At 39.8% G+C, this 17506-nt stretch overlaps 1 protein-coding gene across 4 annotated transcripts in view; it reads right to left on the bottom strand.

Moving 5' to 3' along the window:
• Window positions 1-17506, bottom strand: part of MAP4K3 (mitogen-activated protein kinase kinase kinase kinase 3) — an 83975-nt gene that overhangs the window by 2373 nt on the left and 64096 nt on the right. For 2 of the 4 annotated variants that reach the window (XM_086482321.1, XM_009948244.2), the window contains 9 exons: window positions 15198-15258; window positions 14994-15111; window positions 12344-12402; window positions 9706-9809; window positions 8738-8909; window positions 6073-6141; window positions 5868-5960; window positions 3509-3579; window positions 757-812 (listed from right to left, as the gene is read on the bottom strand). In XM_086482321.1, the coding sequence (XP_086338447.1) occupies window positions 757-812; window positions 3509-3579; window positions 5868-5960; window positions 6073-6141; window positions 8738-8909; window positions 9706-9809; window positions 12344-12402; window positions 14994-15111; window positions 15198-15258 (803 nt within the window). Of the gene's footprint in view, window positions 1-756; window positions 813-3508; window positions 3580-5867; window positions 5961-6072; window positions 6142-8731; window positions 8910-9705; window positions 9810-12343; window positions 12403-14993; window positions 15112-15197; window positions 15259-17506 lie in introns of all 4 variants that reach the window. The other 2 variants (XM_086482323.1, XM_086482322.1) reach the window with 2 other exon arrangements.

Here is a 17506-nt window from a genome sequence, read left to right on the forward strand (position 1 = left end):
AATAAAGCCTATCTTTGCACTTCACACAAATATGTTACTGGTGAAACTGTCACATCAGCACGCACTCCCCACAAGACAAAGTATCTGCTGGTTTTGTGGCTGTTACAGAAGTCCAAGGTTCAACAGAAGGGAGAGAAAGCTGAGGAAGTCAGGGACACTCCTAAAATAGCAGCTATTGACTTGGCAAGCTGGTATCTGATGGGTCAGACAGACACAGTGTTAGTGTCCTGCAAAACAGATGCCAAAGAACATCTGGTATGTTGGGAATTATCAAGAGCTTTTACAAGACCTGAGCAGTCATGCTGGGAGGGCAACTCATAGAGTTCATTTCTGGGGGTGAAAGGGAGATATTTAAATTTATAAATATTTTTTGCATTTGTCTCAACGTAGATGTAAGATCTCAATGAGCTACAGCAGAGCATCTGAAAGTAAAAATTTCACCAAGTTAAATGGAAGCACTGCAGCACAGAAAGGAAGACGCTCCTGGAGGTTGTGACTGCAGCCAAATAGGAACTTGCTAGCATGGCTGAGTACCTCTGGAAGCCCACAAACACTTTTAGAAGAAATTCTACTCTCTCTTTTTTTCTTTTCTTTTTTTAAGAAAGAGAAGGGCTGAAATGTAGACATGTACACAAAGGGATGAGTAAGATGGTTAAAAAAGGAATCACAAGAAACAAGCAAAAAGAACTTTTACAAGGTAGGAGGAACACACATTGTTCTTCTATTTTAGCGTGCCACGTTCACTTCTTTTCATACCTGTCAGATCCCAGAAGCCTGAATATCCTCGTATTATCAGAAATTTCTTGTGTGATCTAGAAAATAAAAATAAAACAAGTGGTTACATGTTAAGGGCACAAGTGTTGTTGTTCTGTTTTTAAAAATCAACCTAGAGAAAAGAATTGACTATGACTGATGTTACCTATTTACTGCTGATTTAAATCCGCTAGAGAATTTCATGCAACTGTCACTTTTAAACGAGATCTAAAAGTTTTCTGTAATTCCTGCTTCATTATGTGAAATCCTCTGGTAGCAACTGCAAGCACAACAGCAGGGCTCAGCACTGCACAGCATCTGAGCTACTGGTGCAATTCTCTTTACAGCCATGAGTGAAATAGGTAGCTGTAGGGTGTAATTTGTCTCGCTCTAGAGTAGGTATCCAAAATGGGTCAGGTAAATCACACATAAAATGCATTGTATTGAAACTCTGAATCATAGTAGTGATGCAGTAAGTTCACGTTCTGAAAACCTTAATGGAGAAACATAATCTAATTTGTGGTACTTATGCCCATTGTGAAAAGAAAACAGTATGTTGACATTTCAGCCTAGTGCAATAGAGCTTTGTTTACTGCAGCTGAATTGTACTTGTGCGATATATCCTTATGATCGCATGAATACCAAAGCACCAAAGAAAACATCACGTTAATCAATAGTCAGCTGAAGCCCATATATTCCAAAGGATATTAAGGCACAATGGAATAGACAGCGCTGTTTACAAAGCTCCTTTTCTATACAACCACATTTCACATTCTTGAGGAAAGAAGAGATTCTTCTCTTCTTCCGAGATCCTAGTAGCATTAGTTGACTTAGTGAATTCACTTCTGGCACAGAGAACTTACAAGAGAATTTTAATTCACAACAACCAAGTTCCCCACTTTGTTAAGAAAATTACTTCCTGCTTGTTGTGGGGCTGAGTCTGCACAATCTTGGCCCAAATTTTGAGCTTCTTGTCTCAGAATTCACACAGTTCCCCATTTCATTCTTCCCACTCAATCAAACCACTGTGGAAGGTCACAGTTGTGGAAGGAAATCGCTTTGCAAGCACATCAAATCATCTGCAATTAGGCCAACTGATATTAGATTAGGGAATCCGAACTAATAATGTCTTCAAAGACAGACATGCTGCAAAGTCAGGTTGGTCAGGTTTTTGTCCTGTGTAACCACTTCCTACATACAACAGAGTATAAAATTCCCCAAAAGTAATGAATGTGATCAAGACCTGAGCCTAGTAATACAGGCTTTTCATATTACAGGTGAAAATTACATTGTCTTTTTTTTCTCAATAGCTGTGGCTAGTAGGACAGCCAGGAGAGATAAGGCATTTAAAAAGGCCTGAGAGCTTACCCTAGACAGAGAAAAAGTTTTGGGTTGCTTGCTTCCTGCCAACAGCTCAGCTCTGCCTTCTGTTCTTCATTTAGGTGCTGCCTTTGGCTTGACAGTAACAAAGCAAGAAGACCGAGTTCCTTATGCTTTACATAAATAATATAAAGCATCCACTTGCACTGCAGCACTCTGGGGCATGTCCTCTAACAACTGGATCAGAGCTACTCAGTGCAAATGGGTAGAGTAATCCACTGAGCCTTCCAGAATGCAGCTAGCAGGAGTCTGGAGTGTCACCTCCTCCTCATGGTCTATGCTAACAGTAGAGTGCTGCAGTTCACCATTGTGAGTTCTTGGGAGAAGGGCAATCATGCCTGGGGATCAAACATGCTCAAGTGCCATGAGAATTATTTGCAGACTTGGAAATAAGAAGTAGTCTGACTGTAGTCTTTGGTCCAACTTACCACAAAGAGCAGGCTTAGTGTCAGCACAGATTAGGTCAACTGTGGCTTTGTGCGAATAAATGTAGCTGTGTAACAATGTGGAATATCTAAGCTCGGCATGGTGTAATTGTACATGTACCTTAAAATACAATTAGTCATAATGAGCTCAATTTCTCAGCCAACGTGACACTGATGAAACAACTGGTGAAGTCTGTAAACATTCTTTAATAACTCAAATTAAAAGACTCATTACAATCCTACAAAGCACAGCATTTCCATTAATACATAGATAGATGCACAAAGTCTGCAGCAAGGAAAAAAAAAAAGAGTTAGGAAGGTACTTATAATGGTTTAACTATGTCTAAAAATCACATCAAACTGGCTGAAAAAAGGGACGACAAATTTTAGAAAAAATAATTTAGGTCAATCTGACATTGTTCTCCTGAGAATGGAAAATACTTCATGTGAAAGCTGGGTACTAAAACCTTCAAAGTATTTATAAGCCAAGGGAACATGGAAGGGAACATGGAAGAGACTAAAAAACCACAGGCAACTCATTCAACACTGTGACAAAAAGCTAAAGTTCAGCAGTGGAGCGTGCAACCACTGGCAAAGCCCAAATTTTGGCATCCCTGTGTGAGAGACTAAGGGACTGATACTGGTATTCAAAGCAATGGAAGGTGAAGAAGATTAATGCTACCAAGGATTAGGCTTGGATATTTTCTATGACATCATGTCTCAGTCTCTTCTTGCTTTCTGCTTTGTACGTTAGACTTGACAGGGGCTCCTGTACAGCTTCACGAATTAGTTTGTAGCTTATGAAACACACTTAGAATGAGAATCCAGCTTCCAGGTCTAACCTAGGAAGTTAATGAAACATTTTACTCTTTTTTTCAGACCACAGCATTATGCCATTTGTCCTTTACTTATATCAGAAACTAGAACTTGAAGCAAAATGCAGTACTCACCTCATTTGATCTAAAACTCCTTCCTTGCATGCCGTGTTTCCAGAATGCTAACACACTGTCTTGTAGACAGACTGGTAACAAAGAACACTGGAATCAGTTTTGAGGCATAATGTCAACTTGTGCTTTTAAGGCCAAAAGCGTATGATTGCAATTCTGAAATGTGTACATGTTTTATTGTACCATGTTCACCCACACAGACTGCAAAATATCTCACAGGAATCTCTGAACCTGCCTCAAAAGTAGCTGCATTTATAATTCACTTGCTCGTTTAATGAGTGGGGTTTAAAAATATCCCCACTCAACCAGAAAAATTTCTAAAACTGTCCTTCTGTCTAGTCCTAAACATGTCCTTTCCTTTGAACGGGAAACCTCTCCTCATTCTAATACTAGCAGAAAATATATATTAAAATTTTAGCAGAAAAGTTACATACTGCAGATACTGCAGCGACATTTTTCAATTTCCCAGCAACTGTTGGCTAATACGGTCCTTCTGCAATAGCAACGCAAAGCTTTACAGAGCCCTGTACTTCCCAGCCCTGCTCCTTGTCACAAATCTAGTGACAGACACCCACCCACATTTGAACCCTGTGAAGAGAAATGGGTCTAGAGCCTTCCTCAAAGAGAGGGCAAGTGTCTAAGTCCCCAGGAAGAATCTGTCCCACCTGCATCCAGCATCCTGCCTCTGGGCAGATAGGCAGGAAAGAGAGCAGAGCTCTTTGGAAACACTATCAGGCCAGAACGGACACTGGTAGCTCATTTGTGGTGAGCAGAGAGAAGACTACAGCATGTGCAGAGGTCCCACAGTTGAGCAGCTTCCAAGTACTCCCTTCCTTGCCCCCATTCCTAACCAACAGAAGCCATAAAACTTATGTTTTCCATGACAATGTTTTTTTGTCCTCTGTGGGACATTATGTTTTAAACGCTTGAAACTTTAAAGCTTTTCCTCAAAAGTAACTCCTATTTTTGTTCCCACTGCTCCTCTTCTTCTGGTGCTACCCTCCACCTATGCACACATCCTTCCTCATCCCTCTTTCAAAAGCATGTGATGCAACCCAGGTATGTAACCACTGGAGAACTGTCAAAATAAATGTAACCTGTCTTTCCGTTTCACAAATCTAATTAATCCAGATTCTTCACAAGAAAACAAAATTTATGTAAAGTGTGACCTATCATGTAACTTAGTCTTTTGAGTTGCTTTATAAAATGGACTGTGTGAACACAGAGGCAGAATAAGTGATTCACAGAGTTTATGTAGGTTGTGTTAAGGCATTCCTTTAGAGGCTGAAGGTCTCCATCACATTGCCAACCTTTAGCCTAATCACGGAAGATTCCAGGGTTATTACTCCACTCCAGGGTTATTACTCCATTCCAACTGCTCCTAAGGAAGCATGTTACATAGTGTGCTAAAGCTTTCACTAAGCCTTCTCACACAAAGTGAAATGCATGAGATAGTGTTTCAAATGCCAAAGACTTGACAGTTAGCATCCCTAACTCTGTACTGTAACAGTAAACAAGTTAATCATAGAACATCGCGAGTCAGAAGAGACCCATAAAGACTATCAAGTCCGACTCCCTGCTCCTCACAGGACTACGTAAAAATAAACCATATGACTAAAAGCGTCATCCAGATGCTCCTTGAACTCTGACAGGCTTGGTGCTGTGACCACTTCTATGGGGAGCCTGTTCCAGTGATCGACCACCCTCTCAGTGAAGAACCTTTTCCTAATGTCCAGTCTGAACTTCTCCTGATGCAGCTTCATGGCATTTCTTCGTGTCCTATCACTAGTCACCAGGGAGAGGAGATCGTCACCTCCTCCCAAGCTGCCCTCCTCCGGGAAGCTGTAGACTGTGATGAGGTCTCCCCTCAGCCTTCTCTTCCGTAAGCTGAACAAACCAAATGACCTCAGCTGCTCCTCTTAAGTCTTGCCCTTGAGACCTTTCGCCATCTTGGTTGCCCTTCTCTGGACAACCTCCAATAGCTTCACGTCCTCCTTATACTGAGGCGCCCAAAACTGCACACAGTACTTGAGGTGGGGCCGCACCAGTGCAGTGTAGAGTGGGACAATCACCTCCTCGACCGGCCAGCTATGCTGTGCTTGACACACCCCAGGACATGGTTGGCCCTTTTGGCTGCCAGGGCACACTGTTGACTCAAATTCAGCTTGCCATCACCCAAACCCCCAGATCTCTTTCCGCGAGGCTGCTCTCCAGCCTCTCGTCCCCCAGTTTGTATGTATAACCAGGATTACCTCATCCTGGGTGCAAAATCCGGCACTTGCTTTTGTTAAATTTCACAGAGCTGGTGATTGCCCAGCTCTCTAGTCTATCCAGATAATATTTATAATTAAAACCAACTTACCTATTGATTCAATCTGAAAGTCAAACGTGAGCTCGGATGACAGTTTGCGGCTGGATTTTAACCTGCCTTGCAGATTCACTATTTTTATGCAGCCTAGACAACAAATAGAACGTCAACCAAAAATTAATCTTCATTATATGACCTAATTTGAAGACAGTATGCATGTATATGCATATGTACATATTTAGTCGATACTAAAACTTACAATCCAAACACACCAAAATGGTATCTCTCTCCAGCTGTGTTACATGTACAACACTTGTCTCTGTAGTGTCTATAAAAAAATGACAGTGTTAGTTCATACTACAAATTAGCATGAAGTTTGAAATGGAAATTCTAGAGATTGAGACAATTTAACGAGTTAGCGTGTTTTTCTCTACTTGAAATAACCATCTTACCAGTGACATTTCTCTTCTCTTAGAGAGGCATGTCCACTTATCCATGTTGACTGTGACAGGAAAACTGAAGCTGTAATATTAAAGTATGGACTTAATCCAGCCTTTCCTGAGCTACGTCACAAAAGTAAACTCACGTGTACATTGTTTTCCCTTTATTCTCTCTTAATATTGCTGTTGCAAAAAAAGGGAGATATACGAGACTGTCTACGCTAAACTTGAATGCTGTTCTATTCCATTTTTCTTCCGCCTTTAGTTCTAAATCTTGCTAGGGCCTTTTATATTAGTACTTCAATCTTGATGCTATTTTGAGACTTTCCATCCCCAGACCTTCCAAAAATAGGGAATTATTTCCTTCTCCAAACTGTTAAAAGTGGAGTTACCTTCCTCTCTTCTGCGTTACAGCTGAAGCAGTCTCTGTCACAGCAAACAGATGGATCTGACCCATGATTAGCGGACATGTCAACTCAAAAGAGAAGCGTGGTTTTGGTACATTTGTTTGTTAACATAATATTACACAAAAAGCAGCTCTTACTAATTCAGCATTACTGCTAACGATTCTGAAGGTGTTCTTTCACACAGAAAGAGAAACTCATTAAATCTGTTAGAGATGAGAAATCAGAGCATATTACCTAAAATACAAAAGTAGCTTTCAGTTAAATGATAAAATCCATAGTCTTGTTGAGAAGCAAAAAACTCCTCAAGGATGATGGCAGAAATGTGCTCCTTGACACAGTCTCTCCATCTTTTTTTGCTCTTTGAAGGTATACATTTATGATCTTAACCAATTTCTAATGCATGATCTTAACCAAAGGTGGATATACTCATGATGAAAGCATGCAACAGAAGGATTGGAGGATACTCGTCTGTGCAACTGCATTATGCCACGTGGAAACATGCACTGCACTGGCTGAAGCTAACAGCAGAAGGATGGCAAGGGGAGAACCCCCCTGCAGGAAGTCTCTGACAGCTAATCTTTTAAAAATATCTCTATCAGATATTTACAAAAAAAATTACAAATAATGAAAACTACTGCTCGATGGAAGCTATATGTGACCATATGGTACACACTTTCCTCATTTAAAAAACACTGAAAAATCGTTTCATTGCATTATCACTCTCCTGCCAGCAGGGGACAGGAATAAACCAGTACAACAGGAGGAGTCAAACAAATAGGACAAAATGACAACATAGACACAACAGGAGAACACAGAAATGATTCAAGGAAGCTAATGAAGCATTTTTGGAAGGCACAATGCAATCTTAAATTTTCCACATTAAAAAAAAAAAAAAACAACCAAAAACCAAAAAGGAACTGCAATTACTGTTCTTGTATTTACACATTGATGCAGACAATACTGAGAGAATGACAACAACAGGACATTATGGGTCAAAGAATTTCTCTTTAGCATGCTACTTTTATAGACTATACTGAAGTCACACAGTTACATAAATAGATGTAGGAGTTCGAAAGTAAAATACACTAAGTCTGAAGTAAAGTGCATTAATTGGCTGTCCACTGCTCGTTTTGCTTGTCATAACTACGCTTTAAACTGTCAAAATTTGATGCACTTTTCAGCAGCAAGAAAGTCAGCAGTCATCTTCCTAGTGGAAACTGTTCTTCTTAGTGAATCCCACGGTACACAATCAGCTGGATTCATACACATGTAACGTCCTGGCACAGGGCTACATAGAAATTCACCACAGATCAATAAGGGCTCTATGCCTGGTAACAACAAAACTATTTACTGCTTCTAAATCTGCAAGCTATGACTGGGTCCAGCTCACTACTGTATCGAGGTTTAAGGGGGAGCCTTGCAACTCTAGAAAAGTAATTCCTAGCACACTTCCTTTTTAAGAGAACTACTACTGTTGCTCAGATGTTGGCCTGCTCACTCATAGCACCCAGACCAGTGACAGACAGGTACTTGGTTTCCTGCTACCAGTGGTCTTAATCCCTTTCACTTTCCATAAGCATCAGAAGAATAGAAATATACTCTCTCTCAGCAGAAGGCTGATCAACACCATTTCTAACCACACTGGCTTAATGCAGGAGAGCCAAACCACACCTACAGAGATGCTGAAAGAAATTGCTCAGAGTGCAATTCTATTAAAATCCATTAAGTAAACAGAGGTCATAGTGCCACGGTAGAGCACAGAACAGCACAGTGGGTAATAGACAAGTACAGCCTGATTTATGGAAATGCAAGAAACCACAACTCCATCCTCTGCTATACTCAAAATCTCAAGAAATTAAATCAGTTCAATAAGCAGAAACATCCCCCCCCCCAAAAAAAGAAGGTGCATGTGCAAGCAGGTACAACCAGACACCCCTTTAAACAGAGAACTTACAATGAGCACTTAGCCTTAATGATTTAACCATTAGTTTCCTCGGAGGAAACTACCTTTCTTGTGCTTCAGCTATAAAAGAAGAGCAAGGAACATTCCTGAATGCAATTACAACAGCACACAAACCTGTTTCTGTAAACCATGAAGAGGTAGAATTTGGGTTGACAGTCTCAAACTTCACCACCTGGTTGAAGTCTCTTCCTCTACTGACACCAACACAAACTAAAGGGAATTCCTGCTCAGGGACTACCAGCATTTCAAACAATCTCAGCGGACAAGGTACAGGAAAATCTATGTGCTAGATTAAGAAAAATAGATATTAGAAGGGAAATAAGTTTAGTCTGAGTTGCTATTAGCTATTTAAACCGTGCACTAAATTTTATGCCATACATTTTGTAACATTAAGCTTATTTCTTCATGTAACAGTAACTGATATATACAAAAAGCCCCAGTTAAGAAGTTTAGAGAGTCCTCATGCCGATTCAGTTAAAATAAGATAAGATGGTTTTCATCATGTGCGCCCTGTGCAGCTGCCAACAGATGACAAGAGTGCTATACCCATCACTGGTCTCTCCAGCTATGGAGTCCCTAAGCCTTATTTCCCAGGCTGATCAAGTTATACCAGCTGCCTTTCCACAAACATGAGTCCCCCCTGGCTCCATCTCTTCAGATGGTGTCAGACAGGGAGATAACAAGCATTTCTGAGCACCTCCAGTGTCACAAAGCATAGAGTAAGTGGCCACCTTCTCTCTGGTATGGGAGCAAGCCCACTGTTATCTCATGTTATCACTCCACTCCATCACATCTCAGTCTGTCAGCCAGAGGTTTTTTACTGTGTAACTAAAAGGCAATGCTCATGGAGAGAAGGCTTTTGTTCTTTAACTGAAGTGCACCACAAACACAAGAACATTCTCATAAATATTTTGAGTCATTTAATACATATTACATATTTAAATATCTATTTTCAATGTAATTTAACAGGAACCAAGAGAAAAATTTAATAACTCAAGAAACGGCTAATACTTATTCTTAATAAGTCATTGAAAGATAAACAGAACTGAAAACAAGAGTATTTCACCTTATCGTAATATTACCTTGATTAACATAAATTTTTGCATTGGTTCAACCCATTCTAACAAAACAATGCTAGACTGTAGCGCTCCACAAAGGTACTTGTGGCCTGTGTAGGGATTCCTCACTGCCAAAAAAGGAGAGGTAAAGTGCATTAGTGTACTAAGGAAATACAAATTAGAAACAATTTCCAACTAAGTAAAAGTCCATACACTTTTGGAAGATGCCCACCAGCACCACCACTCTAATCTTTTGTGTAAGGAAGCTGCTGAAAAGTCAACATCCACATGATGAAAATGGTGATGCTGAGCATGCTGGAGCAAGGACTTCCCTTCCACCGAGCATTAACAGCTAGTAGCTGGTACCAAATAAGTCATAATAAACACAACTCTCACAAGAGCACTGTGGTGTGTTTCACCTTTCCAACTCCAAGTTTATTGTTGGTTATTACACTGGTAGGTGGGATTTACTAATTTAGATAGTCTTTAAAAAAAAAGTAGTTGACTGCATACACATTTGAAATATCTTTCTCCACCATACTGGTTTGCCTAAGCTATCTCCAAATCATCATGAGAAGCTGTTAAAGGATGGCTTTTTCTATGACACACAGACAGTTATACAGCAGGCTCTGAACAGTAACTGTAACTTGAGAACTGCTCAGCTGCCTTCCAAGCACTGTCACTGCAAGTCTGAAATCCAAGAGCTTTGTATATCTGATGAACAGTTCTAGATCAGCAGGAAATTCAGGGTTTGTTTTGTTTGTTTGTTTGTTTTTTCAAAGCGACATCATCTATTTCCATTCAACTGCTCTTCCTCTATTGTTTGTCAGAGCTCAATTAAAAATTGGACGAGAACAATAAAGTTGCAAAATCGCAATGTGAAATCTGAAGTTTCACAACTTTAATTCTACAGTATTGACAAAATTTCACTCCATAAGCACTGCCAGCATATCCATTAAGACAAACAAGTGTTACTTAGCACTTCGTACAATTACATCTAAAGATTAGATTTTAAAGTGCCATAAAGCAACTGTGGGCCATCAGGCAGTTAACAACACAGTACAGATAATGAGCTTCTACAAACCAGTACTGTCTACGTAAGTAAAATATGCTCATGGTACCTTACTGCCAAGGAAATCCACTAGCAACCCCATGACACCTTAAACTTTAAAGCTTAATTTCATTAATCCAAGTTCTCGCTCAATATTGGTCAAACCAACTGCAAACTGCAGCAAAGAATGTTTTGGCATGTCCCTTAGTAAGGCTGAACTCAGCAGCAGAAACCACAAAACATGCAACCACCAACATCCGTAAGATGGAGAAACATGACCAGAAGTTCTCTCGTCTTTTTCTGCCTCCTGTGGCACTGCTGCTTCCCCCAGGCCAAAGTGCTACTTATGCTGCCAGGAAGAATGGAGGCTCAGGCTGCATGTAATAAATAGGGCAGGAGAGTGGAATCTGTCACTTCTCCCCTTGGCCTTTTGCAGCCACCATGTTGCCGTCACAAATTATCACTTACGTCTATCATGCAAGAAGGACTCCAGGCTTATTAGGCTAAGTTATTTCTGAATGTCAGGGCAGCAGACTTCCCCTTATCATGACGAGTCTCAGGGCACTCTTGTTAAATTCCATGTTGTAAGATTACAGAGGAACACACCACTAGGTTTGTCATTTCATAAACAGAGACCTGAAAATGTACGGACTTCCACATAGGTCAGGAAGCCAGCATTTATACCTACTCTGAGCCCTGACACTCCACCCCTTCTTGGGGTGTTCCCTTCAGCATCCATTAACGCTCACAGCTTGACTAGATGCCTCAATTAGGGAAAGGCCTGGACATACACAATATGTATCGTTAACACCCTACCACACCCCAGAGAATCTGTACCCCAGAAAAGGTCAAGTTTTAACAGGTGAGCTGGATGAATACGTGATAACAAACACCAGATGTTTTAGCAATATCAGGGTAAATGACAGACACTCACTTACCACTGAGTCTCTAAAAATCTCCTGTATAATACAACTCCTCAGACCAAACATTTGACTATGGAATACCAGGTGAAACATTTCCAGGCACAAGAGCTCAACTCCAAGAGATCATCCACAGTTACCTTTCCTGTTTTGTTTGTTTGGTGGTTTTTGCTAATTGTTTTGAATCTTTCTGCCTCCATCCCCCTTTTAGAACATGGGTTAATGCAGTGCAGCTTTGACACTTCAGTAGCTGGCACTTTGAACACGCTGTAAAGGCTTCAGAGACGACGCTGTCCTCAAAGAACTGAAAATACTCCTTGTTTTTTATCATTCAATATTGATAACTGGAACTTGTGCTAGGAAGTCAGGCTACTTAAGCCTGATGGTAACTTCCTTAAATCACTCCATCCGTGGAGATTAGGTTCTTCCTGAGGGCTGGTTTAAATTTGACATGCATTCTGCTTCTCTGCATTTCTTGAGAATCACCTTTCAATATAAAGAGCAAAATGGGAAAATTTTCACTGCTTAAATACAAGGACTAACCTGAATGAGCTTACTGTCTGCAAATGTATAGTTTCATAACAAAGACAAAAGTCTCTTCTCCCTTTATGTCCTAAACCTGACTCAGTAATCTTTATACTGCCACCATTTGTACTGTTTCTTGGCATTTATTCTGCAGATCTTTACTTACCAACACAACACTTCTGACACCATTTCGTGTCAGGAATTTTTGTAGACACTGCAAACTTCCTACAAGATATAAATACAGAATTATTGATCAACTAAAACAATGGAATGAATTTGCTTTTTAGAGAGTTATTGAAGAGAATACTGTATTTGCCCTCCAGAAAAACGAAAAATATTATTTATTTGAATATTTCTTCTCAAAACAATATGCCTATAACGTACTTGGTCCCTCTGTTAGCACTGAGATGCTGCTCAGTTATGCAGCATTACGAACGCAGTTAAAAGTCAGGAATGGAGAGGAGTACCTTCAAGAGTCATTTGCCATTATCTCTTGCTATTTAATTATACATATTTATATATATGCCTGGTTAGTCTACTGGTACTCCCATGATCATTCTTTTTTGTAATGCTGTAACTGGTTGAATCTTGTGCTGGATCCTACACAGACAAAGTTCAGTCTTGTCCCAAGGACATTACAGTTCAAAGACAAGACATGTGGACCCAAGGGGTGTGAGAAATGATGCTGTACTGGATGGCTTGCTGGGTCACATCCCTTGCAAACTAACAGCTTAAATTTTGAAAGACTCTTCATAGGCAGCACAGCACGCGTTTTAAGAGGAGGTCTGAAGGAGGACTGGAAGGCAGCTTTGCAAGAGCTGTTCTCATGTGCAAGGGACACGCCCTGAGAAATCATGAAAACAATTACTTCAAATTTATCAGATAAGCCAGGGGAGATGTTATTTGCTGGCAGTGGGAACTGGTGTTTCTACACAGACTAGAAGACAACAGACAGTATGGAGACTGGGCACAGTAGCCTTGACAGTAAAAATAACTAATCTGATGCTGTAGAAAAGATGGGAATAAGTGGAGTGATAGATGCTGCAGTCAAAGCTATGAATTGGAAAAATACTTGCATAGCATTTCAAACGAAGCTGTCCAGAAGTGACTGATAATGCAGCATGAAAACTGAATACTGGCCACAAATTTTGGTTGGAAGTAGTCACGGATGGTTTGAAAAGAACTGCTCAAAGACACTCAAGGGAAAGACGCTGGAAAGGAGACTTAGCACAGACATATTTTCCTCTACTCAATGTTTGCCTACCAAGTATCAAAAATTGAGCTTAGACCATTTTGCAGATGAATATACAAACCTCACAAATTACTTGACTTCTAGTTTGCTTTGCATTTTCTCTACCGAAAACTTTGCTTTTAACATATCTACATTTTTCATGTAGCACTCATCATCATGGTATTGAGGAACTTCCCTGAAGAATCCACTTTGTCGTCTGGTAGAGAAAAAAAAATTCTCTTCTACATACTTCAAATGTACTACTTCTGCCTGGCTAAATGTTACTACCCTGATGCCTTACAGCGAGGGATAAAACAGAAAAAATGGGTTATCTAAACGAATCTCTCCTGCCTTTGAATGGCTGGCTTGGCACTCACACATTCAGGTTGTGCTGCATTTTTCTTGGGAAGTGACATGACTGGACAAGAAGTTTTCTAAGCCCTCTGTGACGTAGGTGAGTTGTCATTCCAGGCTTCATGTAGTCTGAAGGTTTCCCTCATAGGATCCTCATGATAACTATGGTTACTAGTCCACTGCTGATGCAGTCCAAAGTCACCCAGTCAAAGTTAAGTTTGGAAGAGAGTGGAGAGAACAGTGGTGCAGGTACACAGAAGACAACAATTCAAAGTACAAATTATCTCTTAGGTAATTAGAATTTAGCCTCTAGGAAGAACACAATTTTCAGAGAAGTGTTGCACCATTATGTTTGCAGATGACTGAACACGAAGCCTTTCCTGAATCCAAGAATTTAATTTAATAGGCTGTTAATAGAACCAAAAGTAGCAGAGAATCAGGTCTTCTGTAAGTTTCCTAACAGACAGCCTATTATATAAGAAGAACCAGAGATTCACTAAGCACTTTAAGAATCAAAGGTTTCTCTGCAAACTAGATTACTGTTGCTACCTCCTCCTCTTGGATTTGAATAGGTTCCTTAAGCTTGTTTGGCAGTCAGCACTGTACCCAGTCTCTGGGATTTTGTACGCGCTTGTTAGTAAGTAAGATTGGAGGGACTGCATACACAACGTGCTGGGGACAAAAGTACCTTCTACACTGGCCTACGAAAAAATGCCTAGCCAATGATGAATGTCAAATCTGTACTCCAATTCTAATCTTCCCAGCTTTCAAAATAACCCATGAGCCCATTCCCTCTGCAGTAAGAGACTACATATCCTTTTTTTTTTTTTTTTTTTTTTAATAGAATGGAAAGATACCACCCAGAGTAACTAATGTAAGACCACCATTTCTACTTGCCTGAAATATCACAGGCACAGTATCGACCCTAGATTTTGTTTAGCATCAAGTACAGCCAGGATCCACCATACTAGATTATACCTGAAAAGAGCTATGCCCAGAAACAAGAGGCTTCATGACAAGAAGGTAAGATGTACCAAAACTCATTTCTTCAATAAAAGTATATTCACATCTTTATTAATGTAAATTTAGGGGCTTACCCTCTCATTAATGCCCATATGAGTTATTCATGGCAATCTGTGAACAGAGCTCCACATTGTTTAGTATTCCCAGAGTTTCACAAGCATATTCTGAACTCCCAGATATTCTGATATATCTGATGATGTGTATTTACCTGGGAAGTATTCGGTCAGGGAGCTTGTGTGCTGGAATAGCAACGGGTAACTTTTGCATTTGCCTTGCATAATCAAAGAGTCCTGGTAGGTTATGGGAATAAAGCTGAGAAGCTTTACCTGGAAATTAGAAAACAAAACCACACTTCAAATACAAACCCAAATGTTTACCAGCACTACCACTCAAAGATAGCACAGTAACTTACCAGATATTGATAACAAGCAATTGTTCATGACATATAACCATGTACACCTTCGAGGAAATAGCTGACAGAGGGAAGGAAAAAAAAGAAATAAAAGCATTCAATTTAATAGACACAAAATGTGAGCACATTAAGTTCATCAATTAATATCTGCATGGACAACAGGACAAAACTAGTACTGACTTGCTTTTTGTAGCAGAAATTAGCTTAAGACGAGTAATGTTTACCTGGATTCCAGAGTTAATTCAGAGTAAATCTTAGGCACACGCACTATATTTAACATACGCATTAACATTTAGACAATTAGCACATTTTATACTCATGTCTTCAAGCATACTATAATTAGCCCACAAGACGTCATTATAAAGATCAATCAATCCTTTTAAAAAAAATTTAAAAACACCTAACTTTCTCCTTCAAAGGAGAAAAGCTTAACAACATAAACTTCAGTAAAGAAAGCACGGTCAGCAAACCATAGCCATTCAAAAGCCTGTGATAGTTCAAGTCTCTTGAAACAATCAAAACTGGCACTTGAAGGGACTCTCCATCTGCATATGATTACACATTTCACTTAAGTGATCGAGGAATACAACAAATATTCAAGGCAGAATTGTTATTTATCAAATCCCACAACTACTAGAAAGATGGGGCTGAAATCAACAAGACGTCCTTTCAAAAAACTAATATAAAAAGAAAAATTTTTTTTAAAGTGCTACTTTTTTTCCCCTCTCACAGAACTTCTGGAGCTTGTTGCCACAAGAGGTCATCAATGTGGAAAGTATCAACAGTGTAAACAAGGGATTAGACATATTGATGTCCACAGTTATATAAATGGACACAAAAAGCAAACAGGCAGGGATCCTCCAACATCCCCCACCTCAATGACTGTAGTGGGTTGCGAGAATGGACAGCAGACAGTGGCCTACTGTCACTTTAGGAAATTGGGCTAGGCAGACCACTCAGCAGGACATTTCTTTAGCTCTTGAAAAAAACCCAATATTCCACACCAAACAACAAAAAAACCTCACCACTCTCACTGTTGGTTTATTAGAAAGATTTGAAGAGAGCTGTAAATTAATTGAAAGATTTTCCTGCCAAAGAGCAAGAGATTCATCCTGAAGTTGCGCTAACTCCTGGAAACATATGTTATTTCTGCTTTGTCCACAAGTGAAGTGGAATGTAGTGAAAAATACCAAGGATACTACTTTTGCTTTTACACTGAATTGTATCAGACCTAGAGAGTAAACAATGAAGTGAAACACAGAATTTGAGAATGCTATTAAAGCCCTGTTATCGTAAATAATGATGTAATAAATGGTTAGCACAGAGGGTGCACATCTAGACTTGAAGTCTTCTCATAACCCAAACACACTGTAGGAAAAACCTATGGTTATAATCTACCAACCTGGCTGTATCCAAATTTAAGGTGCAAGTTTGATTGATCTTCTGTAGCTGCATAAGTGTATTGTGACTTAGTAGGTTTGAATCTGAGGATTACAAGTTGATTGACCTGTCACTTATTCCTCCTGTTTCACACATGACTGGCTGTTTTTACAAGCATCTCTTCTCATTTCTAAGTGCTTATTAAAACATCTCCCCAAAAGCTCACTAGGCAACGCACTACAGAATATGGTGCTTAAAGAAAACAAAGATGGATACAAGAGCATGAGCTTCATTACACCTATTCTCCTTGTCAACTTAAAATAACCCAAACCAAAACAAAAACCACTAACAAAACCAAAACCACAAGAAAAAAAAAAAAAAAACAAACCCCAAAACTTTCCTTGGTCTACCTGGCCTATAAGAATTATTGTGTTAGTGATATTTCTCAGGGTAGGTTTTACAACTGCAGTATAGCAGTGGATAGGTACCTGAGCTAAAGTTTAAACGAGCTAACCCAAGCACCAGCATGATTATGGGTTACATGGAGCTCAGTGCAAGCTAGCTAGGTCTTCTTCCAACACAACAGACATATCTACAACGTCTGGACCCTGGAAGATGAACAAACATCAGTGCCTCCAGCTTACAGTGTGAAGGCTGTCCTTGCAAATTCCTCCATCTTGATGGCTGATGCATAGCTCCCTAAGTTAGGGAGAAGGCAGGAAAGAAAACAAGTCTCTTAGAGATTAACAAAAGAGCTGGATAAGACACCATACAGAGAAACCTGCAATTGGCATTTCCCCCTCCCCGGTATCCCCTCAAAAAAATTACTATTTATAAGATTCTGCAAAGACAAGAGTTTTAATTGGGATTCAGTAAACTGTCTCAACAGCAAAGCTGCTTTTAAGACCAAAACAATGGAATCTAGTGTA

Source organism: Leptosomus discolor, chromosome 2 (genome assembly GCF_034619465.1).
Source record: "Leptosomus discolor isolate bLepDis1 chromosome 2, bLepDis1.hap2, whole genome shotgun sequence".
NCBI classification, from domain to species: Eukaryota; Metazoa; Chordata; class Aves; order Leptosomiformes; family Leptosomidae; genus Leptosomus; species Leptosomus discolor.